The 25,666-nt window shown below is 35.9% G+C and overlaps 3 protein-coding genes across 11 annotated transcripts; 1 reads left to right on the top strand and 2 right to left on the bottom strand.

Annotated features, from left to right (window-relative positions):
• Positions 1 to 570: 570 nt before the first annotated feature.
• LOC129305820 (F-box/kelch-repeat protein At1g57790-like) lies at positions 571 to 2,842 on the top strand. The gene is made up of 2 exons (XM_054945940.1): positions 571 to 722; positions 1,620 to 2,842. The coding sequence occupies exons 1-2, from the start codon at positions 571 to 573 to the stop codon at positions 2,716 to 2,718; spliced, it is 1,251 nt and encodes a 416-aa protein (XP_054801915.1). The 3' UTR covers positions 2,719 to 2,842.
• A 3,458-nt stretch (positions 2,843 to 6,300) lies between these two features.
• On the bottom strand, positions 6,301 to 10,763 carry LOC129305819 (heterogeneous nuclear ribonucleoprotein Q-like). 3 transcript variants are annotated; one of them, XM_054945938.1, is made up of 9 exons: positions 10,418 to 10,763; positions 8,878 to 9,322; positions 8,694 to 8,810; positions 8,340 to 8,480; positions 8,045 to 8,218; positions 7,429 to 7,636; positions 7,175 to 7,350; positions 6,834 to 6,919; positions 6,301 to 6,683 (listed from the first exon to the last, which is right to left on the bottom strand). In XM_054945938.1, exons 2-9 carry the CDS (start codon positions 9,286 to 9,288, stop codon positions 6,560 to 6,562), a joined length of 1,437 nt encoding a protein of 478 aa, XP_054801913.1. In that variant the 5' UTR covers positions 9,289 to 9,322; positions 10,418 to 10,763; the 3' UTR covers positions 6,301 to 6,559. The 3 variants fall into 3 exon arrangements, with proteins under 3 accessions (XP_054801913.1, XP_054801911.1, XP_054801914.1); XM_054945936.1 differs by having other exon boundaries at positions 8,878 to 9,643; positions 10,418 to 10,762; XM_054945939.1 differs by lacking the exons at positions 6,301 to 6,683; positions 10,418 to 10,763 and having other exon boundaries at positions 6,854 to 6,994; positions 8,878 to 10,403.
• A 274-nt stretch (positions 10,764 to 11,037) lies between these two features.
• On the bottom strand, positions 11,038 to 20,943 carry LOC129305821 (uncharacterized). Of its 7 annotated transcripts, none has more exons than XM_054945942.1 (10): positions 20,533 to 20,937; positions 19,636 to 19,771; positions 19,161 to 19,351; positions 18,791 to 18,966; positions 12,750 to 12,817; positions 12,537 to 12,638; positions 12,244 to 12,399; positions 11,842 to 11,961; positions 11,489 to 11,618; positions 11,038 to 11,415 (listed from the first exon to the last, which is right to left on the bottom strand). In XM_054945942.1, the coding sequence occupies exons 3-10, from the start codon at positions 19,268 to 19,270 to the stop codon at positions 11,303 to 11,305; spliced, it is 975 nt and encodes a 324-aa protein (XP_054801917.1). In that variant the 5' UTR covers positions 19,271 to 19,351; positions 19,636 to 19,771; positions 20,533 to 20,937; the 3' UTR covers positions 11,038 to 11,302. The 7 variants fall into 7 exon arrangements, 6 of the variants coding, with proteins under 6 accessions (XP_054801917.1, XP_054801919.1, XP_054801921.1 ...); XM_054945944.1 differs by having other exon boundaries at positions 19,161 to 19,321; XM_054945946.1 differs by lacking the exon at positions 19,636 to 19,771 and having other exon boundaries at positions 19,127 to 19,351.
• Between the last annotated feature and the right edge of the window lie 4,723 nt (positions 20,944 to 25,666).

Genomic DNA, 25,666 nt, shown 5'->3' with positions numbered 1-25,666 from the left:
AGTGCATGAGAGAAGACAAGGCTTCAATTCACGGCAAGTCCCTTTGTTGATGAGAAGCATTTTTTTTTTTATAATTTTTCGCATTTCTTTATAATGATGGATTTTATCTAGGCCAGGGGAATTTACATTGTTCATGATTGTGATTGACATGGCTTTTAATAAATTTCATGCTATGTGCAGATATTTAGGTAAATCAACAATCTCCTGGATGTGGGGCATTTTCATTTGTTTTATAACTTATTATGTAAGTCAGTAGTTAATTATTATGATAATAAGATTATTCTTTTCTCTCTCAATCTTTTTATTATTTTGCTGGTAGTGTGAGTCTCATTCTCATACACTAAAGACAACTTTGTCACTCTCTCTGTTTTTTTTTTTTTTTGGCCTGAACAACTTTGTCTCGTACATTTGAAAGTCAAAGAATGAAATATACTTGCCACTCATGAAATGTAAGAGTTTTTCGTCGAACTTCACATTATAATTAGAATATATATATATATATATATATATATAATATAATATCCGCCCTAGTTCGCACGTGCTACCGTCACTTCTCTCGCCTCTTAATACATGCCTTCTCCGTGGAATCCCAGTTCTCGAGTCTTTACCTCTCTCTGCGCGTTCTCTCTCGTTCTCTCTCTAACACTCCTTGTCTTGAGAGCAACTTCGTTGGCTAATTCAGTTCGCATAATGTCGGGGAAAAGGAGGAGGAAGTTGAAATCGTAAGCACTGCTTTATTTAGTTGAAAAATTAATTTTCCTTGTTATTAGGATATATTTATCTGAGAATTCAGTGCTGGATCAGTATGGATTTGTTGGGGCTGCCCGTTTACTTTTGTTAAATTATTGTTTTTGAGTCTGAATTTCATAAATTTGGCGCATGACTTCATCTTGAAATGGACTTAGTTTATGATCGTGACTGCTCTAGGGTTTATAATTTAGATCATTGCTAAATTCTGAAATTTTTGTTCACGAATGGGTTGCTGCAGTTTGAATTATTGATTATTGAAGTCTTTGTAACTATGATGTATCTTCTAAACAATTAACTATTACTGTGCTTAGCTTTTACTAAACTGGAATGGCTTCAGGCCCTGTACATTTAACCCTTACAAGTAATAGTGATTCTTAGATGGTATTATGTTTTGTTCTTTTCCCCGTTTAGTATCATTTAAACCTTACTCTAGCCTTTATTTTCGTGAATTTAAATGTTGGAGTTAGCTAAACCGTTGATTTGGAGATGTGTTAGTGTCATTTACTCCTCTTCCTGACGTTGTATTATTAGCGTTCTTCTAGATCATATGATGAGCTTTAAGCTTATGTTTGGTGTACAGAATCTTTAGGATGGACAAGAGAGAGAGAGGACATGATGTGAAATGACTCATACCCTTGTATACAACAAACGTAATAAAAAAGGATTGGTACTATTAATTAAGTAATATTAACATGATATAGTAGATACTGTATTAAAAAAAAAACGAGATTCATCTTTATCTGCATCTTTGTTGGGTGGAGAACTGTTTGAATCTAGGTTTTAATAGTTTTATGCTTGTTGTATCTAAGGATATTCACTGAATCTGTTCTATTTTTAATCTGTCATTGATCGGCAATTGTATTCTTTAGGTTAAATGATACTATTGCAGACAACAGAAGAGCAGCAAATGAGGTGAAAAACGAACATTTGGAGCTGCAAAATTGGTCTGATCTTCCTGCGCATCTCTTAGAATTGATTTTGTCCCAGCTGGCCCTAGAAGATAATGTACATGCGTCTGCCGTTTGCAAGAGTTGGCATTCTGTTGCTACCGCTGTTCGTGTTGTGAATCAATCCCCATGGCTCATGTACTTTCCAAAATTTGGCAGCTGGTATGATTTCTATGACCCTGTGCAGCGCAAGACCCATTCCCTTGAGTTGCCAGAGTTAACTGGCTCTAGAGTGTGTTATACAAAAGATGGTTGGTTACTACTTTACCGACCCAGAACACACCGGGTGTTTTTCTTTAATCCTTTTTCACGGGAGATAATCAAACTGCCAAGATTTGAGATGACATACCAGATAGTTGCCTTTTCCTGTGCTCCAACATCTCCCAGCTGTGTTCTGTTTACTGTTAAGCATGTTAGTCCTACCGTTGTGGCTATTAGCACTTGTTTTCCTGGGGCAACAGAATGGACTACTGTCAATTACCAGAACCGTTTGCCCTTTGTCAGTAGCATTTGGAATAAGCTTGTCTATTGTGATGGACTTTTTTATTGTCTGAGCCTTACAGGTTGGCTAGGGGTTTTTGACCCAGGTGAATGTACATGGAATGTTCTATCGGTACCTCCACCCAAATGCCCAGAGAAATTCTTTGCCAAAAATTGGTGGAAGGGGAAATTTATGACAGAGCACCAAGGAGATATAATAGTTATCTATACTTGTTCTAGTGAAAACCCAATTATTTTTAAGTTAGATCGGGAACTTCTGGAGTGGGAAGAGATGAAAACACTTGATGGAGTAACTCTTTTTGCTAGCTTCCTGTCATCTCATTCAAGGACTGATCTCCCTGGAATAATGAGAAACCACGTCTACTTCTCTAAAGTTCGTTTTTATGGAAAACGCTGCATATCATTCTCTCTTGATGACTGTAGATACTATCCTCATAAGCAGTATCATGACTGGGGAGAACAAGACCCTTTTGAGAACATTTGGATCGAACCACCAAAGGACTTCTCAGCCTTCACATGAGGAGTATCAATGAAATTAGTATGTCCAAAAGTATATGTATAGACTTGATTATGACTAAATCTCAATCACATACAATAACTTGGATACATGTTTTGATATTTATGCATATTTACTTTAGGTTTCATGTGTTGGCATTAATTTCAAGTTGTATTCGATTATTAATGCTCTCTCCCGACATTTTAACTGCAAACTTCTTGTCTGTTTCCAATTCAGTATTTTGTTCCTGACAATTCTATATGGTGTAATATGATCGTGATTGATGTCTGTATAAGAGAGGTGGTTATTTTTATCCAAAATGATGGAGGACTGATGTGAGATGGTAAACCTTGAAACAGGTCTTAATCGATTTGATGACCTTGATCAAAGGTCATCTGTAAATTTTCGGTACTAATTTAGACTCAAAGCAAGTCAATTCGCTTGTATTTAGCCTTCAGAAGTGCTGCAAGATTCCTGTTTAAAATCCGTGTAATGTATATAATGTTAGAACGGAAAAGCTTTGAAGGCTGGTTTTAATAAGAAACTTTCTTCATGCAAAACAAGAAGCTGAAAAGTGAAAACCATACGAGAAATAACGACGGAGAACCAAGTCCGGGAGGACTGTTGAGGGCATTATGGATGATGATGGCGGCATCAAAGTTGCACAAGTAAATGGCGCACAATCCGCCTGGAAAGCCTTGTTGTCTGAGCGCAGCCAACTTATATTTTTAAGTTGAAGAAAAGATGTCAGGGACTGCAATGTTACTTGATTTTTGACTCTTAGCTGTTCTCGTTTCTTTCTACAGTATATCAGTCTCGTGTATGAGTATTTGCTAAAAAACATGGTGGGTCCAGCTTGCATTTTACCGTTGATCCGCGCCAGCTATGCTTGACCTTTTTTGATGGTTAAGTGGTCATCAAGCTGTTCTTCAGATTTAGATGATGTCCGTATAGAGCTTATATAAGTAGTTTCCAGATTTTCCGTTGATCTTATCAGTGCTATTTGCTAATGGAGACTCGGTTTCCTGAAGCTCAAGCGTCTTTCACTGTTGGTTGGCATACTCTTTTTTACCTTGTCTAGTTATCATGTACGCACATTTGTTCTTCCGCATTAATGCATTCTCTTTTGTTCCGGTTGCATTTTATGACGTTTTTATTAAGAATGTTCACCTTGTACTTGTTCTGATTGATTTAATTTTGTTTTAGTCATATTAGGATGGGTCCTGACCCAAAGATAATCGAGACTGAACTTTGCAGGACGGGATAATAAAGTAGTTTAAAACGGAATGGGATCTGAAATTACTCACAGGATATCTCAACCTGAATATTATATAGATACACACACATATATGTATATATATTATTTTTTTAAAAAAATATACATCAAATATATTAATATAATTTATATTTATATTAATTATAGTTTCAATACTTGTTATTCTTATTTAAAATTAAATTTTTTTATATTAATAATAATATCTTTTTTATAATATATTAATTATTTTAATATAATTTATTCTTATATCTACCTATTTAATAATTTTTATTTATATCGTATTTCTTGTCTTATTTTAAAAACAATCTCTAGCTTAACATATTTCAAATAAAGAAAAAGAACAATAACTTGATGTTGTGTCAGGCTTGTTTGTCGTTGTTGCTCTTATAGCCTATAAATCACTTATAAGTACTATTATAATGTGTTATGTATCATGTATACTTGACTTTAATTTGTACATTTATAGTTGTGATTGATATAATTCAATAATTGTTATGATTTATGTACTTATATTGTTTTAGTTTTAAACTTAATAAGTTATGTGATTTAAAATTTTAATTAATAAATGTTACTTGCTCCGTTCAAAAATGTAAAGCATTTCCAATCGAATCTCACTCTCAATAAAGTAGTTACCTATTGTCAAACTAATTCTATCTTTTGATTCTTTTATATTTACCTCTATTAAACACCCTATTATAAATATAAAATTATTATTAATAGGGACACTTAAAAAAAAAAGGTAATAATTACACTTCGAAGGACTTAAATTGTCTTACATTTTTTAACATCCAATTCTTCAAAAAATGCCTTAAATTTTTTAATAGAGAAAGTTTTATTTAGACTTTTCTCCAATATTGTTTGCTTTATCAGGACAGTAGGATGTTCTAATTTTATCCTGATTTCATCCTAATTCTTAATGAAACGAAGGATAAAAATTCAGTTTTAATAATTTTTTGAGACGGGACATAAAATAAGAGTGTTTTGGTTCCATCCTTTTGTGTGAACACTCTTAATTTCTATATCTAAATGCGCCATTGCAATTTAGACTCTAGTTTTGTTGGCCCAAAAACAAACTAATTTTTATGTATTCTCTCAGTCCAAACCTGAACAAGAAACTTAAATCTCTTGAACGATTTTGTTCACACGTCATATAATAGCAGTTTCTGAGTAACTTGACTTTGCTCCGCTGACACTCCCCGCCTCCGCAGCTCTTCTGCCTTTTGGAAAAAATCTGAAGATTTAATGTTTTATTTTTTTTATTTTATATTTATCAAAATAAAAATTATTAAAATTTTTTAATAAATATGATCATATGTCCAAACAATTCAGATTTAATATGAATGATTTATACTTATAAAAAATGTAATAAATCTAATCATTTAGATTTAATATTGATAATCTAAATTTTAAAATTTTTTTAATAAATTTAATTATCAGTTTGGGCAGTTTAGATTTAGTATTAATGATATAAATTTAATATTAAAATTTATAAAAATTATAAAAAAATGTAATATTAAATCCACGCTATCCCAAATATATTTAGATAATCAATTCGTAAAAATAATAGAATTTTAAATATTAAATTTAGATCATTTATATTAAACTTGAACAATTGTAATTACATTTATTAAAAAAATTATTTTTTATTTCAATAAATATAAAATAAAAATAACCAAAATGTAGTTAAGCTACAGTGTGTCAGCGGAGCCAAGCCAAGTCCATTCAACCGCTGGACGCCATTGAAACTGAGTAGTCTCTTAAGTTGTTTTCTTATATTTTGTTTTATTTTCGTTTCAATTTTATGGTTATAAATATAAAGAGAATAATAGTTATGTCCTAAAATTTAAATTTAATGACAAATAATTTCCCAAAAATTCTTAATTTAGATAGTTGCAAATACAATAATTTCAATTGTAAATTATGATAGGTTTACAAGTTCTGTATTTACAATTATCTGTAAAAATTTTAGTTGAAATGTTGAAACTTAATTGTCATTTTGCTATCTATTCATCTATATATATATATATATATTTATATATATAATTTAAAGAAAATATAATTTTTATCACTTAAATTTTCTTGAATTATTAGTTTAGTTTTTTAATTTTGATTCAGAATAATTAATAATTTCTTGACTTGAAATAACCCAACTTCCATAAATTCTTAACTTACATTTCAAGTCAAAATTCAAAAGCCAGAATCGATAATTGAAAGAAAATTTGAGAATTAAAAATTATTTTTTTGCCTAAATTTAACTTCAACAACATATAATAAAAAATGTAGTAGTTTTTAAAGTTGTAAAAAAAAAAAAAAACATAATTTCGGCTTAATGATCAAAAGACACCCTTAACCCTGTCAATAGTAGTCTCAGATCATCCCGCACATTGTTCAGTTCTATTTTTTCCTTACAGCCGTTGCGAGCAAAAATGAAGAAGTTAGAAGTTAATATTTACCCCGAGAAAAACATACATGTATGGAATTGCTACAGACCAGAGCTAAATTTTGATCAGCCTGCAACAAGTTGAGTTTTCCAGTGGAGGAGGAAACCAGTAGGGAAGCCTCAAGTTCGTAGAAGGGAAGTTAATCATGTTAGTAGGGATGATATCGGCTCCAATTCTTATCATCACCGCGTCTCCCACCACTGGAGCTGCCACCTCTCCTGCCACCACGGGATGGCGATGCACCAGAATGCTGTTGCAATCCTGACTGTTGCCTACAGCCAGAAACAAGGAATCTCCATTATAATCAATTTGCTGAACAAGAAACAAAGCTAATGAAAGACCCTGCTATAAACGAGTACAAGTGAGCTGAACATCTTCGGCCAAATAAACAAGTGAATCCAAACCAAGAAAATGACACTCACAATACATATCCAATCCTTCCATCAGGTAAGAGCATAGGCATCATTGCGATACCAGCAGAAGCCGCTCCCCTACCATACACCAACGGCTGCAAAATCAGGCGTAACTTCTATCTCAGCAACAGTAATACAGAGCCAAACAAACGGGGCCAATCAAAAGGGCACTGATCCAAATTGATCATAATTTATTGATTAGTGATGTGCAGTTCACTCAGGCAGAGATCGGTTTTTATTTTTGAGGTGAAGGGTAGAGACAGTATTTTGAAGATAAAAATCCCATCCACCCACAGATGTCAGTAATACACAACAAAGATAAGCTTAAAGCATGAAAAAGTGCAACTTACTTGTGTAAAGCTAGCCGCACCACATCCTGAACCCGAAGCACCATAGGCACCTCCAAATAAACCATAGCCAAGTTGTGGTGGATAAGTTGGAAGTACAATTGAGTTCTGTGAAACTGGTGTCCTAGACGACTTCTGATCTGCTTGTGGTTTTGCAAACGAACACTCCAAAACTTGGCCTGTCAAAGCCAAAAATTGTAATATCCTCACCCACACTGTTGTTTGAGAAAACTAGGGAGTGGAGAAAGAAGATGTACCGTCAATTTCATACTTCTCGGCATCCTCCAACGACTTCTTGGCAGATGACCTCTCAGCAAAGTAAACAAAACCAAATCTGCTCCTTTCATGTCCAGCTTTAGCAGGAGGGAGTACCACTTTTGTTATCTTTCCATGATGCTCAAACAACTCCTTAAGGCGATCCTGAGTAATGTTTTCTGGCAGATTCTTTACATACACTGCCTTTACCTGCATCAAGCAACAGCCATCAGTCAAACAGCTTTCAGAAGTATGTATAACTTAGTTCATCGATAGGCTAAAATTGACAAGAATTTCCGTGGGAAGGCCATTAAAACAATATAAATAGCAAACTGAGTCTTTTCATCAACCAACAAGAGGCCAAAATTAGCATCATTAAAAAAAAGGAAGGGATATAAACATACAAGAGTTTGCTAAACCAGAAAAATGAGTGCACCTCTGACAGAGTAAAAAACAAACGGGATTATCTTTGTTAAGGAAACCATCCAATATGAACATCTATATAGATGTAGGACGACAGGAACAGTAACATAAAATAACCTAGAAACAATTTTATCACGGAATTTCTAAAGGCAATCACATAATAAATTTTAAAATTATAAGCACAAAATAGATTACCTGGGAGGCTGCAGATGATTCAGCATTCTTAGGTTCAGCCCACTTTACTGTCGGAGCATTGTCGTCAAGTTTAAATTTTGGGTTGGACATCTTCTGCCATGAATATTCTGCACATGCATGATTGTAATACTCAATAAAAGCAAACCCGCGATTACGATCTGAATTCTTTGTTTCCTGAAACACCAAAACAGCTATGGTTAATAGCTCAATGCACAAAGTGCTATCAGAAACTTCACAATCATGGCAATAAGGGGAAGGAAATTATAAAATATGCAATGGAAATGGTGTCAAAGACCTTCAACAGAGCAACAGAATTGACACCAGGCCCAATTTCTGTAACAGCCTTCCTCAAATCTTGCTCCGTCCAATGTCTAGGAATATTACCAATAAACAACCTACGTTTTTCTTTAGATGCTGAGCATTTTATTTCATTTCCCTGGAACGGAAGTACGTTAAATCAGAGGGTGGTTCCAAAAAACACAGAAGTAAACACTACGGCAATAGCAGTCAGCCCAAAAGAAAAGATTCTAAAATAAGGGGGAAAATGAAAAATAAAAATCAAAACAAAAAGAGGGAGCTATGTCCAAGATCTAATGAACAGAGAGAGAGAGAGAGAGAGAGAGAGAGGAAACTAAGTTCAGAAAATCGCCTGAAATTTAGACTTGTTCAGCTTCTCAATAGCCTTAGAAGCCATCTCCTTCGTCTTGAAGGTCACAAAAGCATAAACTTTCGTTTCACCAGATTCTTTTCCCCTTATAATCCTAACCTGCACTAAATACGTTAGTTTGAATGAACAGTCAAGAAAGAACTTGGGAGAACTTTGTTTATCTTACCTCAAATACATCTCCCACAGATTGACAGAAGTCCCTCAAATCCTCTTCAGAAGCATTGTGAGGAATGCCACCAAGGTAAACCGCTGATCCATGAGGTGGAAGTTCAAGAAGGTCTGCTAGCTTCCTTTTCTCATGTTCATCCTCAATGTCCGCAACATTTCTATTGCCAGCTCCTTCAGTCTCTTCCTCCACCCCATCCTCATCCTCCTCTTCCCCTTCCACTTCCTCCTGCTCCTCCTCCTCCTCCTCTACTTCTTCATATTCAACTTCTTCCTCCATGGTATCCCCTTCATCATTTTCCCCATCAAAGTCTACCTTCTCTTCAGAATCTGTAGGCTTTTCAAGGTCACCCTGCTTCTCTCGTGACTCTGGATTTTGGTCTTCAACATCACTGCCTCTCATCCCTGGCATTTTTCTAATCTAAAATAGCAAGCTTCAGGGGCAACTGCGAAGGAAGCATTGAAGCCAGAAGCATTGATAGAAGAGAGAATGAAAGTATGGAATGGCGGAAACAACATGAGAGGCCAAATGGAATTACAGAGAAATTTGTAGCATGGCCCAAGGAATTGCAAAGTGATTGATTCTAAATCAAGGCGTAGCATGGTACCGATTGAAAGAGACAGGCAAGAAAGAATTTAGAACAAAAATATGAGGCTTATGATGCCAAATAGGCCAAACAGAGGAAAAAATGAAGTGAATTTCCTGCAATTCCAGCCCGGAAAGTTGCCCAGAAAACAGTGGCCAGTGTAATAGCTTAACTATTTGTCTGGGACATCGCACACAGAGAAAGAGGGGAAAGGAACATGAGAAAGGAATAAGAAATTACGCTACAGAATATAAATATGTAAACAGGACAATATACGTAATATATAGAGATCAGAAGTTAAATGCAAAGACTGGGTTATATTTCCAAACCAAAATCTTTCTATAAACATCTCAAAATAAGAATAGTTAAGCCACACAAACTGACACGCACATAGACGCGTGAAAATGAAATATAGACCCCAATTAAGTACTAATAACTGTAACTACCAAACCTGTAAAAAAGGGGACCTAAGCTCGAATCTCTCCTCTTTATGTTCCTTACCTCCTCTTAGAAGGTAAACACTACATGATTAGTTTATTAGAATTCTGATAATTAACAAATTTAGGTTGACATGTGAACAGTTACCCGTACATCGACAGATTGAACACAACTTGTGCCCACCGTCTCCCTTGTCTTAGATTCTCACGCATAAGAATATCTTATACGAAAAGGCATTCGGAAACACTTGTGCTGTAAAATTTGCAGCAGAGTACACAAAGCCCTGAATCAGTCAGGGCCTAACCATATCAACGAGCAATATACTACGTGAAACGTGTTTCATGCTCATAATTAGTTAAAGCAATTGCTTTGTTAACTAATAACAGCATACGACCTACATCAGACAAACTCACGTTCGACACGATAATATTTTTGGCCAGACGCTCGGCACGCTAACTACTGATGCTAAAAATGGCACGCTTAAATATCTAGAAACATCATGAAGAGCTTGAGTACCTAAATGCGCAAAACACACAGGATGTCAGCGTCCACCTTCGAATGAGAATAGTGTCGTGTGCCCTACTGATCACGCAAGTTACCAAGAAAGTCGTTGCCATTAGGCGGTCGAATCGGGTCTCTCATTGGGTATTTTGGACCGGGCCTCTTTTTGGTTTCACTCCTCCCCCTTTTTTCGGCTTTTGCCATAAGGGCCTCAGTGCGCTGTCATGCATCTGGTGATTCTGTCTTTTTTATTTCATTTACAACCCTTTCACAAACTGTACCCCAAAAAAACTCCAAAAACTCTCTAGTTAGCTACGTGTATTCTCTTACTTGAAACAATCCTATTCAAAACACCATCAGATATTAAATGCAAACATCTCCTCAATCCTCAAAAACTTTTAAAATCGACAAAATGTCCTCCTTACCCTCAGGACATATATTAAGTTTAGGTCCAATCGTTCTTATCTCCATTAGGTAAGATGCACTTTATACTCAATTTTGTTTGCCACGTGACATTGTTTCATTGATCTAGCATTAGACCAAAGCGCTTTAATTATCTCAGGTTGGACCGAGTTCACGTCATAATTTGCAATTTTTTTTAAACAAAATGGCAGCAATAATGAAGAAATCCAAAATTTCTTTTAAATTTGGTCCCATTCATTTCAAAGGAAAGAACAATTTTTTTTTTTTAAAAGTCATTCATAGAACACTAGAGCTCCTACCACAACCACGATTTATGATCTACAGCGTCACCTCTACAGAACTAATATATCACAAAATTGTCAATGGAAAATGGGAAATAAGTTTTCCATTCAGACAGAGTACACAAACAAGTATGTAATTTGTGCACGATATATGGGAGTGGCGCTTCTTGCATCGCAGTCATTATGCCGCAGAACTCTAGAGTCTAGTCAACCCACCAACTACTGCAACATCAGCGCCAGATATATATTCGTCTTCAACAAAGGGGGTCGTTTTCCGTATGGTCAAATTTATCGGAACGCCACCATTGCCTACAAACCACTAACATAAATCTCTAGCAACCGCTATATAATAGTTCGTACAAAATATAACAAGACTGAGTACCTCCAGAGATCATGTCCTGCTCCATACAAATCGCGGCGTAATGAGAACCCAACAACTCCAGAAGCACAAATTGCCAATTTCTTGAGGGATTATTCGGGTCACCTGATGACTCAATAACTATCTCGGGTGCCTATCAGGCAAGCAAAGTGCACAAGGCAGATGAAACAAAAGGATTTATGCAATGAGAAATTCAAGAAATAAAATAGTCAAGAGTATTTAATTTGTTAGAAGAATAATAAATACTATACTACGATTCCGTTGAATGAAGTAGAGTCTTGAAGAAGAATCAGGTCATGAATGGCTAAAATCTCTCAGAGCTTTCCACAAGCCAACTCTTCAAGTGTGGAGCATACCTCAGAAATCAGATCAGGCACATGACATGTGCCTTTTTTCATGGAGTCTCCTAATCGAACAGTAAATTTATTGAAAGGTGAAGCTGAGAAGCCCTTCCCCAATGCTTTTACATATGCTTCCTACAAATGGGAATGACACCGTGAGTGAAAACCGCAGGACAGCAGAACACGTTTTTTTTTTTTTTCACTAGAACCAGAGCATGCTTTGAATTTCAACCTACAACAGTGAGAAGTTATCCTCTCATTGAATTGTACCTTTCATTATATGGGAAAGGAATAACTTCAAATGAAGTTTATCTATACTACATTACATTAACTGGTCAGTTGATGCATTGGATAACTGAATAAGAAACCAGTATAGATCAAACAAGGAAAGTATAAACATTTCATGTCCGTCCCAACCTTCAGAGTCCATAATTTTACAAACTCCTGTCGCTGAGTTTCAGGATCTGAAATACCAGCCAGCATTTCCAGTTCATAAAGAGTAAAGTATCGTCGAGCAAAAGCTAAAATATTATTCTTTAACCTTCTTTGCTTCTCTTCCACATCAATGCCAATCTACAACGTTGTCAGAAAATTCAATCAGTTCAGATAACAGATACCCTTCGACAAGAAAAACAACAATCACACAAGGAGGGGGAGAAGTCATAAAGTTAAGAGAATATGCACATATGAATATTGCATATAATACACACCGGATAATCCATTGCCACTCCACAAGCTATTAATGATGAAGTGTGTGAGATATTAAAATGCAATGGTGGGAGGCTCCAATCATCAAAATATTGCCAGTCTACCTATTCAAATATGCCATTAAAAGCCTTGATTAATAACAAGACAAGTTGAGGAGTAAGTCAAATAAGAAAAAAGAACATTCCATGTAGGCATCAACAATTAGAAGAACTTACCTCAGGCTTTCCATAACTGTTCTTCCTAAACTTTAAATATTTTGGATCAATCTGACAATTCGTCTGGTCTAATAATAAATAATATGTTAGATACTTGGCCTCTCTCACGCTTTAGTATCTACACATCACATGATCAAAAGCAGTGTATGCAGAAAAGAAATCATAAAACTTCCAGACTAAACTTTGACAGTATTTCCACATGAACAAATATCCATGAAGCTTAAAGAAATACATCTACTAAGTAAAACACATCAAGTAAAGTCATGTAAATTAGGCTATGGTTTAAGAGGAACATGACATGGTTGATTTCAGTTCAAAAGGGCTCACACAACAGTTACCATAAAAATTCAGCTGTGTGCCGGAGAAAAGTTTATAGATGGTGAAAATAAGGGTGTTGGTTCTCCGTTTACATTAAAGAAGGCAATAGTCAATAGATAAAATATATTTAGCAAGAAAAGTTTCTGGGTGGCTTATGGAAACTTCACTGTTACATTCAAATGCTAAGGATAAACCAGCACAAGACCTCCTCGGTCTAGTAAGGAAGAGGTAAAACAGCACAAAATGACTAGTAAATCCAATTACAAGCTAATAACAATGATGAACAATAACAAAGAAAAGAGTGAATGCTTCCCTGACTTTTGAAAGGTCAGAGGCTCTCCCAAAACTACCAACATCCTGTCTGCCTCTCCCTAGGTCGCACAGCCCTAGAAAACTAACTTTGACGCCCTCCCTCTTGGCCAGCTGGGCCAACAGTAGGTTCTGGGCTCCCTTTTGGACTCTCACGGCCCAACTCACTCTGCTGTAGTGGTCCCTTGGTTCTGTCCATCTTCCCTTTATAAACTTGGCCCACTCGGTTAGGGGGTTCATCATTTACACCCCAAAAAAAAAAAAAAAAGATTCACCTTGTCCTCAAGGCTGAAGTGTGGAAATTGTTGCTGAATGTTGTCCAGCACTACCCAGGTGCTGTCACAATTCGGTAAATTCTGCCATTTCACCAAGATCTGATAGCTGCCATCTGTCATTTTGTGCATCTTAATAACATCTTATGGCTGCACTTGCAACTCATATTCTTCAGAAAGAAAAGTAGGTAGGGTTGAGCTTGTTCCCCAGTGAAAACTGATTTTTTAAGCTGTGATACATGTGTATCCTAGTGGAATCGGGTAACTTGAGCTTGTATGCCACTTTCCCAATTTTCTGGACAATTTCAAAAGGCCCATAATACCAGGGAGCGAGTTTCTCATGCTGTTTCTCAGCTAATTTCTTCAATTTATATGGCTGGATCCACAAGAAAATCATGTCTCCCACCTTAAATTCCATGTCCCAATGCTTCTTGCTGGCTTGCTGCTGCATCTGAACTTGTGCCTGCTCTAAATGGGACTTTAAAACAAGCAAAATCTCATTTCTACAGTTGATTTGCTCATTAACCTCTTCTACCAGGGATGTATCATCTTGCCACTTGAAAATGGTTGGAGGGTCTCAGCCACATAGGAGCCTTAAAAGGGGTGGTGCCAATTGATCTTTATAGGAGGTATTAACCATGGAATCATCTTAACCCATTCCTTTGGTGATTCTCCAGCAAAGCAGCATAAATAATTCTCCAAACTCTGGTTAACTACCTCTGTTTAGCCATCAGTTTGGGGATGATAACCCAAACTGTACCTCAATGTAGTACCCAAATAAACAAATAACTCCTTCCCAAAATGACTGATGAACACTCTGTCTCTATCTAAGACTATGGACTTGGGAAACACGTGCAGCCTTACGATTTCTTTGACAAAAACATCAGCAACTTCCATGGCTATCAAAGGATGAAAAAGAGGGCGAAATGAGCATACTTGGTGAGTCTGTCCACCGCTACCACGATGGTGTCAAACTTGTTAGATTTGGGTAGTCTAACTATGAAATCCATGCTCACATCCTCCAAACTTGTAAGGGAATTGGAAGGGATTGCAACAGCCCAGCGGGACTAAGCGCCTCATATTTGTTCCTTTGACAAATCTCATACTTAGCTACTTGCTCCTGTATATCCTTTTTCATTGCCTCCCTATAAACTACTTCTGATAAGCGCTTGAAGGTGCGTAAGTACCCCAAGTGACCACCAATAAGAGAGTTGTGAAATTCTTTAATGAGTGCCATAGTTTTTGGTGAATGTTTGAGAATCACCAGCTTACCATATATAGGAAACAGCCATTTCATGGAATACCCTGCTGGAACCTCTTTCCCCACAAGCACTTTTTTCCATATATCATATTCTTCCCTCCATGGCCATTTCAACCTCAAATTCCTCCATATCTACATATTGCCATAAAGAAAAAGTGTTAAATGCCAAGTCATAGGTATCCCTCCGTGAGAGAGCATCCACAGCTCAGTTCTCCTTCTCAGGTATATACTGAATATCAAACTTGCACCCATCAGTTTTGAGACCCAACTTTTCTGATCTGGAACTATAATAAGCTGTTCTAATAAATGTTTCAGGACCTCCTGATCTGTCTGAATTACAAAAGGCTTTGCAGCCAAATAATGCTGCCATCACTTCATTGCTAGCTCTATAGTGATCAATTCCTTTTCACAAACAAAACCGTTTTTTCCTTTTTCTGACAGCTGTTGACTAAAGTATGCTATCAGTTTTCCCCTTTGCATAAGAACAGCGCCTATCCCAGACCCACAAGCACGGTTTCAATTTCAAAAGGAAGCTGAAAGTTTGGCATGGTCAGAACAAGGGCGGAAATCATGGCATTTTTCAGCTGTTTGAATGCTGTTTAAGCCCCATCATGCCATCGGAAGGCATTCTTCTTCAACAACGCTGTCAATGGAGCAGCTATTTTGCAAATAATTCTTTATAAACCAACGATAGTAACCAGTAAGGCCAAGAAATCCTCGCAAACTCTTCCCATCCCTTGGAGTAGGCCATTTAACCATGGCCTCAATTTTAGTTGGATCAGCTTGAACTCCCTCTAAGGAAATTACATGTCCAAAGTACTCCACCTTTTGTTGCGCAAAACTGCATTTTTTTTATCCATAACCAACTGACGTTGTCGTAGAATTTCTACGGCCACCCTCAAATGTTTCATGTGAGAACCTATATCCCTGCTGCATACGAGGATATCATCAAAGAAGACTACTACAAACTTCCTCATATGGTCCCTAGATATGCCGTGCATGAGTGACTGAAAAGTGGAAGGGGCGTTGGTGAGCCCGAAAGGCATAACCAAGAACTCATAATGGCTATCATAAGTCCTAAATGCTATCTTGCGCTCATCCCCAGACCTAATATGGATTTGATGGTAACCAGATTTTAAATCTAGTTTAGAGAAAATAGCGGCCCCACCCAATTCATCTAGTAATTCATCAATAGTAGGAATAAGGTACTTATCTGGAATAGTGATTTTGTTGAGGGCCCGGTAATCAACGCAGAAGCACCAACTTCCATCTTTTTTCTTGACCAAGAGGACGGGCTCAAGTAAGCACTGCTACTGGGTCTAATGATTCCAGCTTTGATCATCTCTTTGACAAGCTTTTCATTTTTTGCTTATGCCCATAAGCATACTGATAGGGCCTTACATTAGGAGATTGTGCCCCCTCTCTAATCAATATTGCATGGTCCTGAGTCCTGTACGGTGGTAGCTCCTAAGCAGGCTCACATACAATTGGAAATTCTTCCAACAACTGCCGTATTGACTAAGAGGAATGCACTAATTTCTAGTAAATACCCCTCACTCTTGCCTTGAGTGCCTTTAAAATAGCTTTGTATGATGCCTGAGCCTGAATCAGAGTACGGTCCCCCTTTAAACATGCCTAGGAATTTCCAACCTTAACCTTCATATAAAATGGCTCCAATTAACTCAAGTTTCTCCCAAGGTCTCTAACCATGCAGCTCCCAACACCAGATCAATATTGGACAATTGAAAGGGGTAGAATGTCTGAGTTATTTTGATTCCTTACAAGTTAATATGAACATTTTTGCACTCACCTCTGGAATAAGACTTTCACTCGTCCCTTATAGTAATTGATAGGGGCGTGTAGGTGTAACTTTCATGGACAATTCTACAATGATGTTGTGTGTGATGAAATCGTGGGTAGCCTTACTATCCATAAGAATTATCACTGGATGATTTTTAAGCATCCCTGTCACCATCATTGTATGGGTACCTCGAGAAGCCCACCATAGTAGCTTGAGATAACTCCATTAAAGCCATCACCTTATCATCACCTTCAATCTCAAGTTCAACAAAATCTTTTCTTCAATTTCTTCCTCTTCTTCATTAATCATGATGAATCGAAATTGCTTCCCCTATCATTTGTGGGTTGGTCTTTATTTTTCATCATACTTGAAACATAATCCCAGTTCTCGACGCTGATTCAACTCGGCCTCCGTCAATGACCTAGGTCACACGTTGGAACTGCTCTTACTACTCAAAGTTGCGTTTGCAAACGTGCTTTAAGGCTCACTTCCTTTGTGTTGTCACATTCTTTGGTCTTGGTCATGCAATTCTGAGGTATGTATGGGACACTTCTTGCACCTTCTAACAAGCTTGGGTATTTCGCATCAGTGGGCTTATTATCAGGCCACTTCATCACCCCCACCTATTTGTTGCTTATGGCCAGTTTTTCTTCCACCCTTTATAAAGTGGGATTTCCCCTTCCACCTGGTACGCATCATCCATGAGTTCTTTGAGATTTTTGGGCTTCATTAGTCTTACATCAGCCTTAACCTCACCCTTGAGCCCATTCAAGAACATGCCCATCAAAGACTCTTTAGATACTTCAGGGAGGGTCGCCAATAACATCTCGAATTTCTCTCTAAATACTGACACGAACCCCTCCTGCTTCAACACCACTAGTCGTTCATGGTTGTCTCCACTCTAACTGCAGTGGAAACTTTCTACCACTGCCCTCTTGAATGTTGGCCAACTAAGAATAGTTGCTCATGTCTCCATCCATTGAAGCCAGTTCACTGCCTTGCCTTCCAATCCTACTTCTGTAGCATCAAGTTTCTTGGGTTTAGGGACACCATTAACAACAAAGTATCGCTCCATTCTGAAAGTCCATCCTATGTGGTCTTCCCCATCAAACAAGAGCATCTCTAGCTTTTTATACTTTTGTCCATCTCTCTCAGTATTGTCATTATTTCCATGTCCCCCTCTGTCTCCTTAAGTATCTCTATAGCCCTAGGTGGACACTCACGACGGTAGATATTACGATGTGGGTCTCACAACAATGCCAAGATGTCATTGTTATGCTCTTGCAGCTGAGTCAATGTTTGCTACAGAGTTGCTCTCTCCTCCCTAGCCTCCAAGGCAGCCCATTGTAGCTCATCTATGCCTCCCTCCATTTCTTCCATTCTTGCTTCCATTTTGGTATTAACCATGCCCTAAGAATCGACCCACTCTGATACTAAAGATGATGGAAACTTCACTATTATATTCAACTACTAAGGATAAACTAGTACAAGACCTCCTCGGTATAGTAAGAAGAGGTAAAACAGCACAAAATGACTAGTAAATCCAATTACAAGCTAATAACAAAATGAACAGTAACTAAGAAAAGAGTGAATGCTTCCTTGACTTTTGAGAGGTCAGAGACTTCCCAAAACTACCAACATCCCGTCTGCCTCTCCCTAGGGTTCACAACCCTAGAAAACTAACTCTGGCCCCCTCCCTCTTGGCCAGTTGGGCCAACAGTAGGTTCTGGGCTTCCTTTTGTACTCTCATGGTCCAACTCACTCTACTGTAGTGGTCCCTTGTTCTGTCCCTCTTCCTTTTATATACTTGGCCCACTCAGTTAGGGCGTTCATCAGTAGCATTTAGCTATTATAAAACAATCTTGCTCCCATAGTACCAAGTACCAACCAGTACCCAAAAAAAAAAAAAAAAACAAGATCAAATACTAAATGGACACGATGTGTGTGCATTAACTTGATGAATCAGAGATGATATAGGTATTCACAGATTTGTACTGTGCCATTTTAAAAAGGTATATACAAAGGGAATGAAAATTAAAAAAAAAAAACAAGAGTTCAACGACAGAATTGTAAATCTTACATCTTGCTAAGGTAGTGCGAACTAATGTACGAGCTAAGAGTGCTCTTTTCTTTAGCAGTTCCCCTCTCATGCGGAAGATGTTTTCTTTTTCACATGGTGACAGAATTTCCAAATACTGATTTAATAGATTAGGGCTATTCACCTCATCTGGTAAAATATACCAAAAATGAACTTCCCTGCATTCCAAAGTAATAGATGATTGGAAAATCTATGCTATACCAGTAGACAACATTTATAACGATATACCAAAAGATTTAATTCAGAATAGAATGACATTAATAAGAAATGACAGCATGTAATTGTACAAAATGGATGTGTTCCACAACCATAGCATACCAGCAGATAATGAATACCCAAAAATATTCCATACTTTTTTGCAGGAAGTGGCACAGCAGGAAGGGGGGATGAAGCGGAGAAGATATTCCTTTTGAAGCAGTTTATATTCATCATTGAACTCTTTTTGCCTAGCAACGAACTCATCCACAATCAGGACCAAGCATGCTAAGGATTGTCAGTTGTCTTCCGAATCACCTCTTGTGAAAGTAACACGTAAGGAAAGCCCTAACAGACAACACAAATAACTGTAAAGCCTCGTAAACATTGGCGGATCTGTCTACACTCAGTAGGGGCATCTTCCCTCACTGAATCTTTGAAATATGCATGTTTGATATAACCCTTTTAATTTGTGTTCCAGATACTTTGACAGAACTTGAGCCCTGTCACTTACAATATCATAAATCACAAATACCTTGAGAATTTTCCAAAATTGATGATGCAGGGGATAGATGACGCGGGGAACAAATTCAAGCCTAGATTCAAAGCCAGATTGAACAAGTCAAACTCACCAGAATTTGGGAGTAGAAAAAGCCCTAGGGTTCAAACCTTCTTCGTTGCTTGCCCGAGAACAACCACACAGGGCTGACAAAGGTGGACGGCGCGGATTGTGGAATGCTTGTTCATCGACGAAGAGAGATGGATTCGCTAAAAGAGAGTGTGTTTTATCGGCGTTATAATTATTTCGGAAGAATTTGGTGTAGGTAGAAAATTAATTACTTAAATAACAAAATTAACTTCTATGTCAAATGACATCGACAACGAAGAATTGGGCATAGGCAAGAAGACATCAGAGAGAGAGAGAGACAGAGAGATAGAAGGAAGCGTCCGGCGGAGATGGCGACGTTAGTGGAGGGGGAGATGGAGGGGGTGGCACGAAAGGGACTGAGAAGGCAGGCGAGAACTTTATTTTCTCCAGTAAAAAATGAATGCTGAAGGACATACTTTGAAAGGGAGTAGTACGGAGAGGTTGATGAAGGGTAGTAAGACAGGTCTGTCATACAAAGATTCCCTGTCGAGTTTGAATTCTGCTCAGCTAAATAGCACCCCAAGTCATTCATGCTTCTCTTCATATATAATAGGATTCAGAAAATACATAATCAAGTAAAACCCACCTAACAAACATTTTATTAAACATCTTACAAGCATTAATCTTCATATTTAATACTAATCTCTTCTCTTCAAATCTCATCTCAATAATTTTTCCCCTAACAATACGACAATATCAATACTTGAATTAATCTAATCTTCCCACATCCCACCCCCTCAACCAAAAAATCCATTTATAAACTCAAAGAAAACCAAATCCCTCCATCCACATTACTCACGGTAGCTGAGAAAGGAAAGAGAAAAAATTTCAGAACCTCAACCAATAAACACTCCTAAGAAGAAAGATTGAAGCTTCTCACCTTAAATCATCCAGCGATGAAGACAGGAAGGAGAAGGAAGGAGTCGACAGAAACAGGGGAGGAGGGAATTTGTTAATCAAACTTCCAACAGCATCGGACCAGCTCTCTTGCACTCGCTGGTAACAACCACTCACGCATGCCGGCTATCAAAAGGAAGGAGACAGAAGAAGCAAGAATGAAGGGGACGGCATAGAGATGGGAAGAGCAGAGCCAAGCAGATCGACACACCCCCCAACAACTGCTCCAACGAAGAAGAAAATAGGAGACTCCGACACTCTCGTGATTACCGGCGATGAACAGGAAGGAGGAGGAGGAGGGAGGAGGACGAAGGAGGCATTTGAAGCTTCCGAGCAAGCTCTTGCTCTCTCCACAAATAGAACACAAGACCAAATCGGAAAGGAGAGAAAATATCAAATGGGTTGAGTAAGGGGAAATACGGTAATTTTATTTAGGCTGGAAAAATAATAAAATAAAATAAAACCCCTCTTTGAACTATAGGAGATTCAAACCAGGGACTTAAGTATGAACAACGACGGTCATTTTCACTAAGCTACTAACTCACTCAAAATTAATAAAAATACACTTGCATTTTTGGACTGAAATTTTCTTTTTCTATATACTTTTTTTTTGTCACTACAAAGAAATTAGGAAAGATAGACGCAATTGATACAGCACATGTTTGGAGAGACTCCATTTTTTTTTGTTACCAACACAAATCTACATATTTAAAACCATGGGTTTTGAAAATATACCTAAACACCCCCTTTTTTCCCATAAATTGATTTTGCTTGCAGAACTCCGTTTTGAATAAAACTCCTCTTAGTAGCTTCTTATTATCAATGCCTGGCCGTATGTGTTGTTAAAATTTTGTTAAAATTTTATACCTATCTAAATATACCTGTTGGTGCCATTGTGCGTGAGCGTGCCAAAAGAATGTGTCATCAAAAAGTGTGATTAACATGACTTCTAAATCAAACGATAAATTTATAGGGTCCTTTACCATAATTTCTCCAAATGTAAAGCTTAAAAGTACAAGAAATGAAAAAATAAGGGTGGAGAAATATGTGAGATTTGCATGGTAAGAACATACATGATATTAATAATGATAAAAAGGAAATTACTGCAAGTATAAGATGAAAAAAAATAAAAGAACAGTACTAGCTTATTGTTACTATTATTTTGTAAGGAATTGGTGCTCCACTAATTATTGAAGAACTCATTATTCTCTACTGGATGTGTGGGGCACTAAGAATGCTGTGTCAAATTTGTTGAAGGAGTAAGTGCCTGGTTTGGTTAACGTACGTGTTGAAATATTTGGAATGCTTTTTAGTTAATTAGAGTTGTAGTTGTCGAAGATGTTGGAGAATGATTGGAGAATGTGTATATGTATGGTGGCTTTTCTTTTATGGGTGTAAAGTGATAGCTTTCTTTTAGTTTCACCCTCCACTTTTAGAGTCATTAGTTGTAAATGTTTTCAAGTTTCATATGTATTTAAAAGCCAAAATAAATTTGAGCCAAAATTATTATTTTTAGTCTAAATAGATAGGCTCATGGTAAAAATCATATTTTAGCCCAATTAAGTTTACAAAGATGTCCTAAACTACAATCAAGTTTATAGGAATCTAAGTGTAACGTGAAATTGATGTGCAAAAACAATGCTACTCATGTTAAAATAAATTAAAGATATAATGAATTTTTAATATCTCAAATTTACTTCAATTATTGATTTGGTTTCTCAAATTTAATTTTGATCAATTTGATCCTTTATATTTTTTTGAATTATTATGTTAGTCCTTTAAATTTTAAAGCACAAATTAAATATCAAATTAATTTAATGTATAAAGTATATTAATAACTTGACACACACACACAGCTAAATGAGCCCTCAAATCAGTTTAGTTTTTATTAATATGATCATTTTTGTTGCGTTTCGCTCTTTTTTCATTTTAATTCTTGAGTCTATTTATTTTTTCAACGTAAATAATATGCTTATTTTCATTAATCTAAATGGCTAGCTACAATCAATATTCCTTTATCTATGTTAGTAAATTTTAATTGTGTTATTTCTCCTTTAAAAAATAAGGACTAAATTGATAACAAAGATAAACTTAAAAGATGACATCAATAAAATTTAAATTTAAATGACCAAATCGATAATTGAGATAAATTTGAGAGACTAAAATTTTTATTATCCCTAAATTAAATTATAAATAAAAAAGGAGCTCAAAATAGTTCCCGTGACAAACTCAACCCTAACTAAGGATATTTATAGATTTAGTTTGGTTCAATATAAAAAAAAAAAAAATCAAACCAAACTAAACTAATCAGTTCATCAAAACCTAAGGCTTCTTGATTTTTTTTTCTAATCATTTTGGTTCAATTTTTGGGGGGTTTGGTTTGAATTAAGTTTGATTTTGAGATATTTTAATATTTAATATTATTTTAAAAAAATATCCTAAGAAAAAAGTTTTTAACAATTATTTAACACATTTAACTATTAAAAATTGATATATTATTCTTAAAAATTTATAGATAGCTAATTTTTGGAAAGAGAAAAAATTTAGAAAATTTTATAGAAATATATAAATTAGATAGAATAAGTTTTAGTTTAGTTTGATTTGAATTTTAATAGACAAAAATATATACCCAATCAAACCAAACAAGATTTTATTTATAATCATTTTGATTTTGATTTTGTTTGAGATCAATCCTTTATCCCTCATTTTTTGGGAATAAAAAAGATCCTTTTCAATTAACTTTGAATTTGTTCATTTGGAATGTCTCTTCTACTTCATTTTTATATACTTATTTTATTATTAGTTTATTATTATTTTTATTTCCTTCCATCATCCCATAACATTATGTTTGGGAGATTTTTTTTAGAGAAGAATGGAATTGAGTGAAATGAAATGGCTAAAAGGCCCAAGCCATTGTTTATGAGTTTTTTTTTTTAAAAAAAAAAGATGGATAAAATGGTAGGGAAAGCCCTCCTTTATTATCCACAGCTTTTTTTTTTTTTGTCCTCCCGAATTGGAGGATCAAGGATGTAATTGCATAATATAATTATTTTATTTATAAAATTACCCTAACCTCCTACCCTAATAAAAAATCTCACTTGTTATTTTCATTGTCCAACCATCTCTCTCACCTTTTATCATAGAGCTCTCCCTCTCAGTGTCTCTTTCTCTCTCCCTCCCCTCTCAACATTGTGATGCTGCTTCATTTTTCTCTTGTGCCATATATGTTTACTTGAGTAGCTCTATTGTTTTCTTTCTCTTTTTATTCTTAATTCTTGGGTACCTTATTTGACCATTAATTTTAATTATCATTATTATTTTTTGTTAAACAAATCTTATAATTATTTAATGGGTATTATTATTTCCTTTAAATTTGGTCCTATAGATAATATTGAAAGAAAAAATTTTAATCAATCATGTTCCATTCAATTTATAATAACTCTCAAACAATGATTATGCAAGAATGTTCCTTCCCCTCATAACATTATCAGACAATGAAAAATTTTATTATATTTTGCTCTGCTCTACTCTGCTCCATTTCTGACCATTCCTCTCCATTCAATTCTAAACTCTCAAATACACTTTAACAGGCCTTACTTAGTATCCTTGAATTTTGAGCTTAGAAATGAAAACGAAAATGGAATTTGACTTTCGGCATGTTTGGTAGCCTAGAGTTGTAATTCCTAGGAATTGCAATTCTAATAAAATTGTCAGAATCTATTCCATCAAGATGAAGACAGAATCAGTTCGATTCCATAAAATTGTAGCTATGAGACATCCCTGTTGTAACATCTTGAATTTTAATCCCCTGATTAACTAAGCTTAATCATGAAAATTAAGTAAATTATAATGTGTGTGGCTAAGGAGGTCTGGTAATCATATTCAATTGTGTTTTAGCTCTAATTGTGGGTCCGATACCAAGTCGGGCTACCAGGGTATCGAAAGGAGAAGAGAATAAGGAGTAAGTGTTGCTGTGTCACATGACACGGCACGAAGTACATCAGTCGTGATGCACAAACACAATGATATGAAAAGGGGACCTCTCTGTGCCATGCACCACAACTTATTGTGTGTCCACCACAATGCATGGCCATTTTCTACAAATTAAGAGTCACAAATTGTGATAGAAACAGAAAAAAGAAAAAGGATAAAATGAAGAGGATGAGTTGAGCTTTGTTAGGGTTTATTTTTAGACGAAAGTTAGAAACACTAGAGGTAAGTGCACTAAACCCCATTCCTTCTAATCTCTTCCACATTTATGAAATTTTGGTTAGGGTTTGATAGTAGGAGATGATTTTCAATTCATATAGGTTATGGGTCTAAATCTATTGACTCAAATATATTAATAGGAGTATATTAGAGTATCTAAACTTAAATACATTTGGTTTTGGTACTTTTAGTGGTTAGGTCCCTTTATTATGCAAAAATGACATTAATGAGGGTTGTTAAAAGAGTGTGATCTCATTAATGAGAGTTTAATGGCTCATTAATTTTAATTGAGACTAAAGAGAGTTAATAAACCTAATAAGTAAGCCCAAACTTATATAAAGTGGGCATTGGGTGATCTAGAAGTGGAAAATGAGAATTGAATGTGTGTGTTTGGCAATGTTGATGAATTAAAGAATTAATGATTGTAGATTAAGCTCTTGGATATCAATTTGGCTTGGAAATTCAAGCTTAAAAGCAATAATATTAAGGGGCAAACCTTTAACCTCTTAAAGATTTGAAATAACTGGAGAAACCCTACTTTGGGTAGTTGTCTATTAATTGTAATATGAGATAAATTATGTGTTTAATATGAAAATTGTATCTCGTGAATGGTGTAACATGCAATGAAACTTAGTATTTACATAATTGCTTTGATGTGTATTAAACATGTGAAAAATGATTGTCAAATGATTCATATTTTTATAATGCGGTTTGGATAAGTAATTGATAATGAGATTGATAAGATAAATATATGACATTGAAAATGATGGGCTTTATGTGATGTAATTGATAAGAATTTATGCTCACTTAGGTAGCGCACGGTTGTGAGTTCAATGTGTTGATTTTGATATTAAATAATTGAGACCGTGAAAATTGAGAGAGCATTGTCTATGACATGATCAGTGGGC

Source organism: Prosopis cineraria, unplaced genomic scaffold (genome assembly GCF_029017545.1).
Source record: "Prosopis cineraria cultivar Desert tree isolate PC_DT_omini unplaced genomic scaffold, ASM2901754v1 PC3, whole genome shotgun sequence".
In the NCBI taxonomy this organism is placed as follows: Eukaryota; Viridiplantae; Streptophyta; class Magnoliopsida; order Fabales; family Fabaceae; genus Prosopis; species Prosopis cineraria.
Note: the sequence above shows the minus strand (reverse complement) of the source record. Positions and strands in the feature narration are given on the sequence as shown.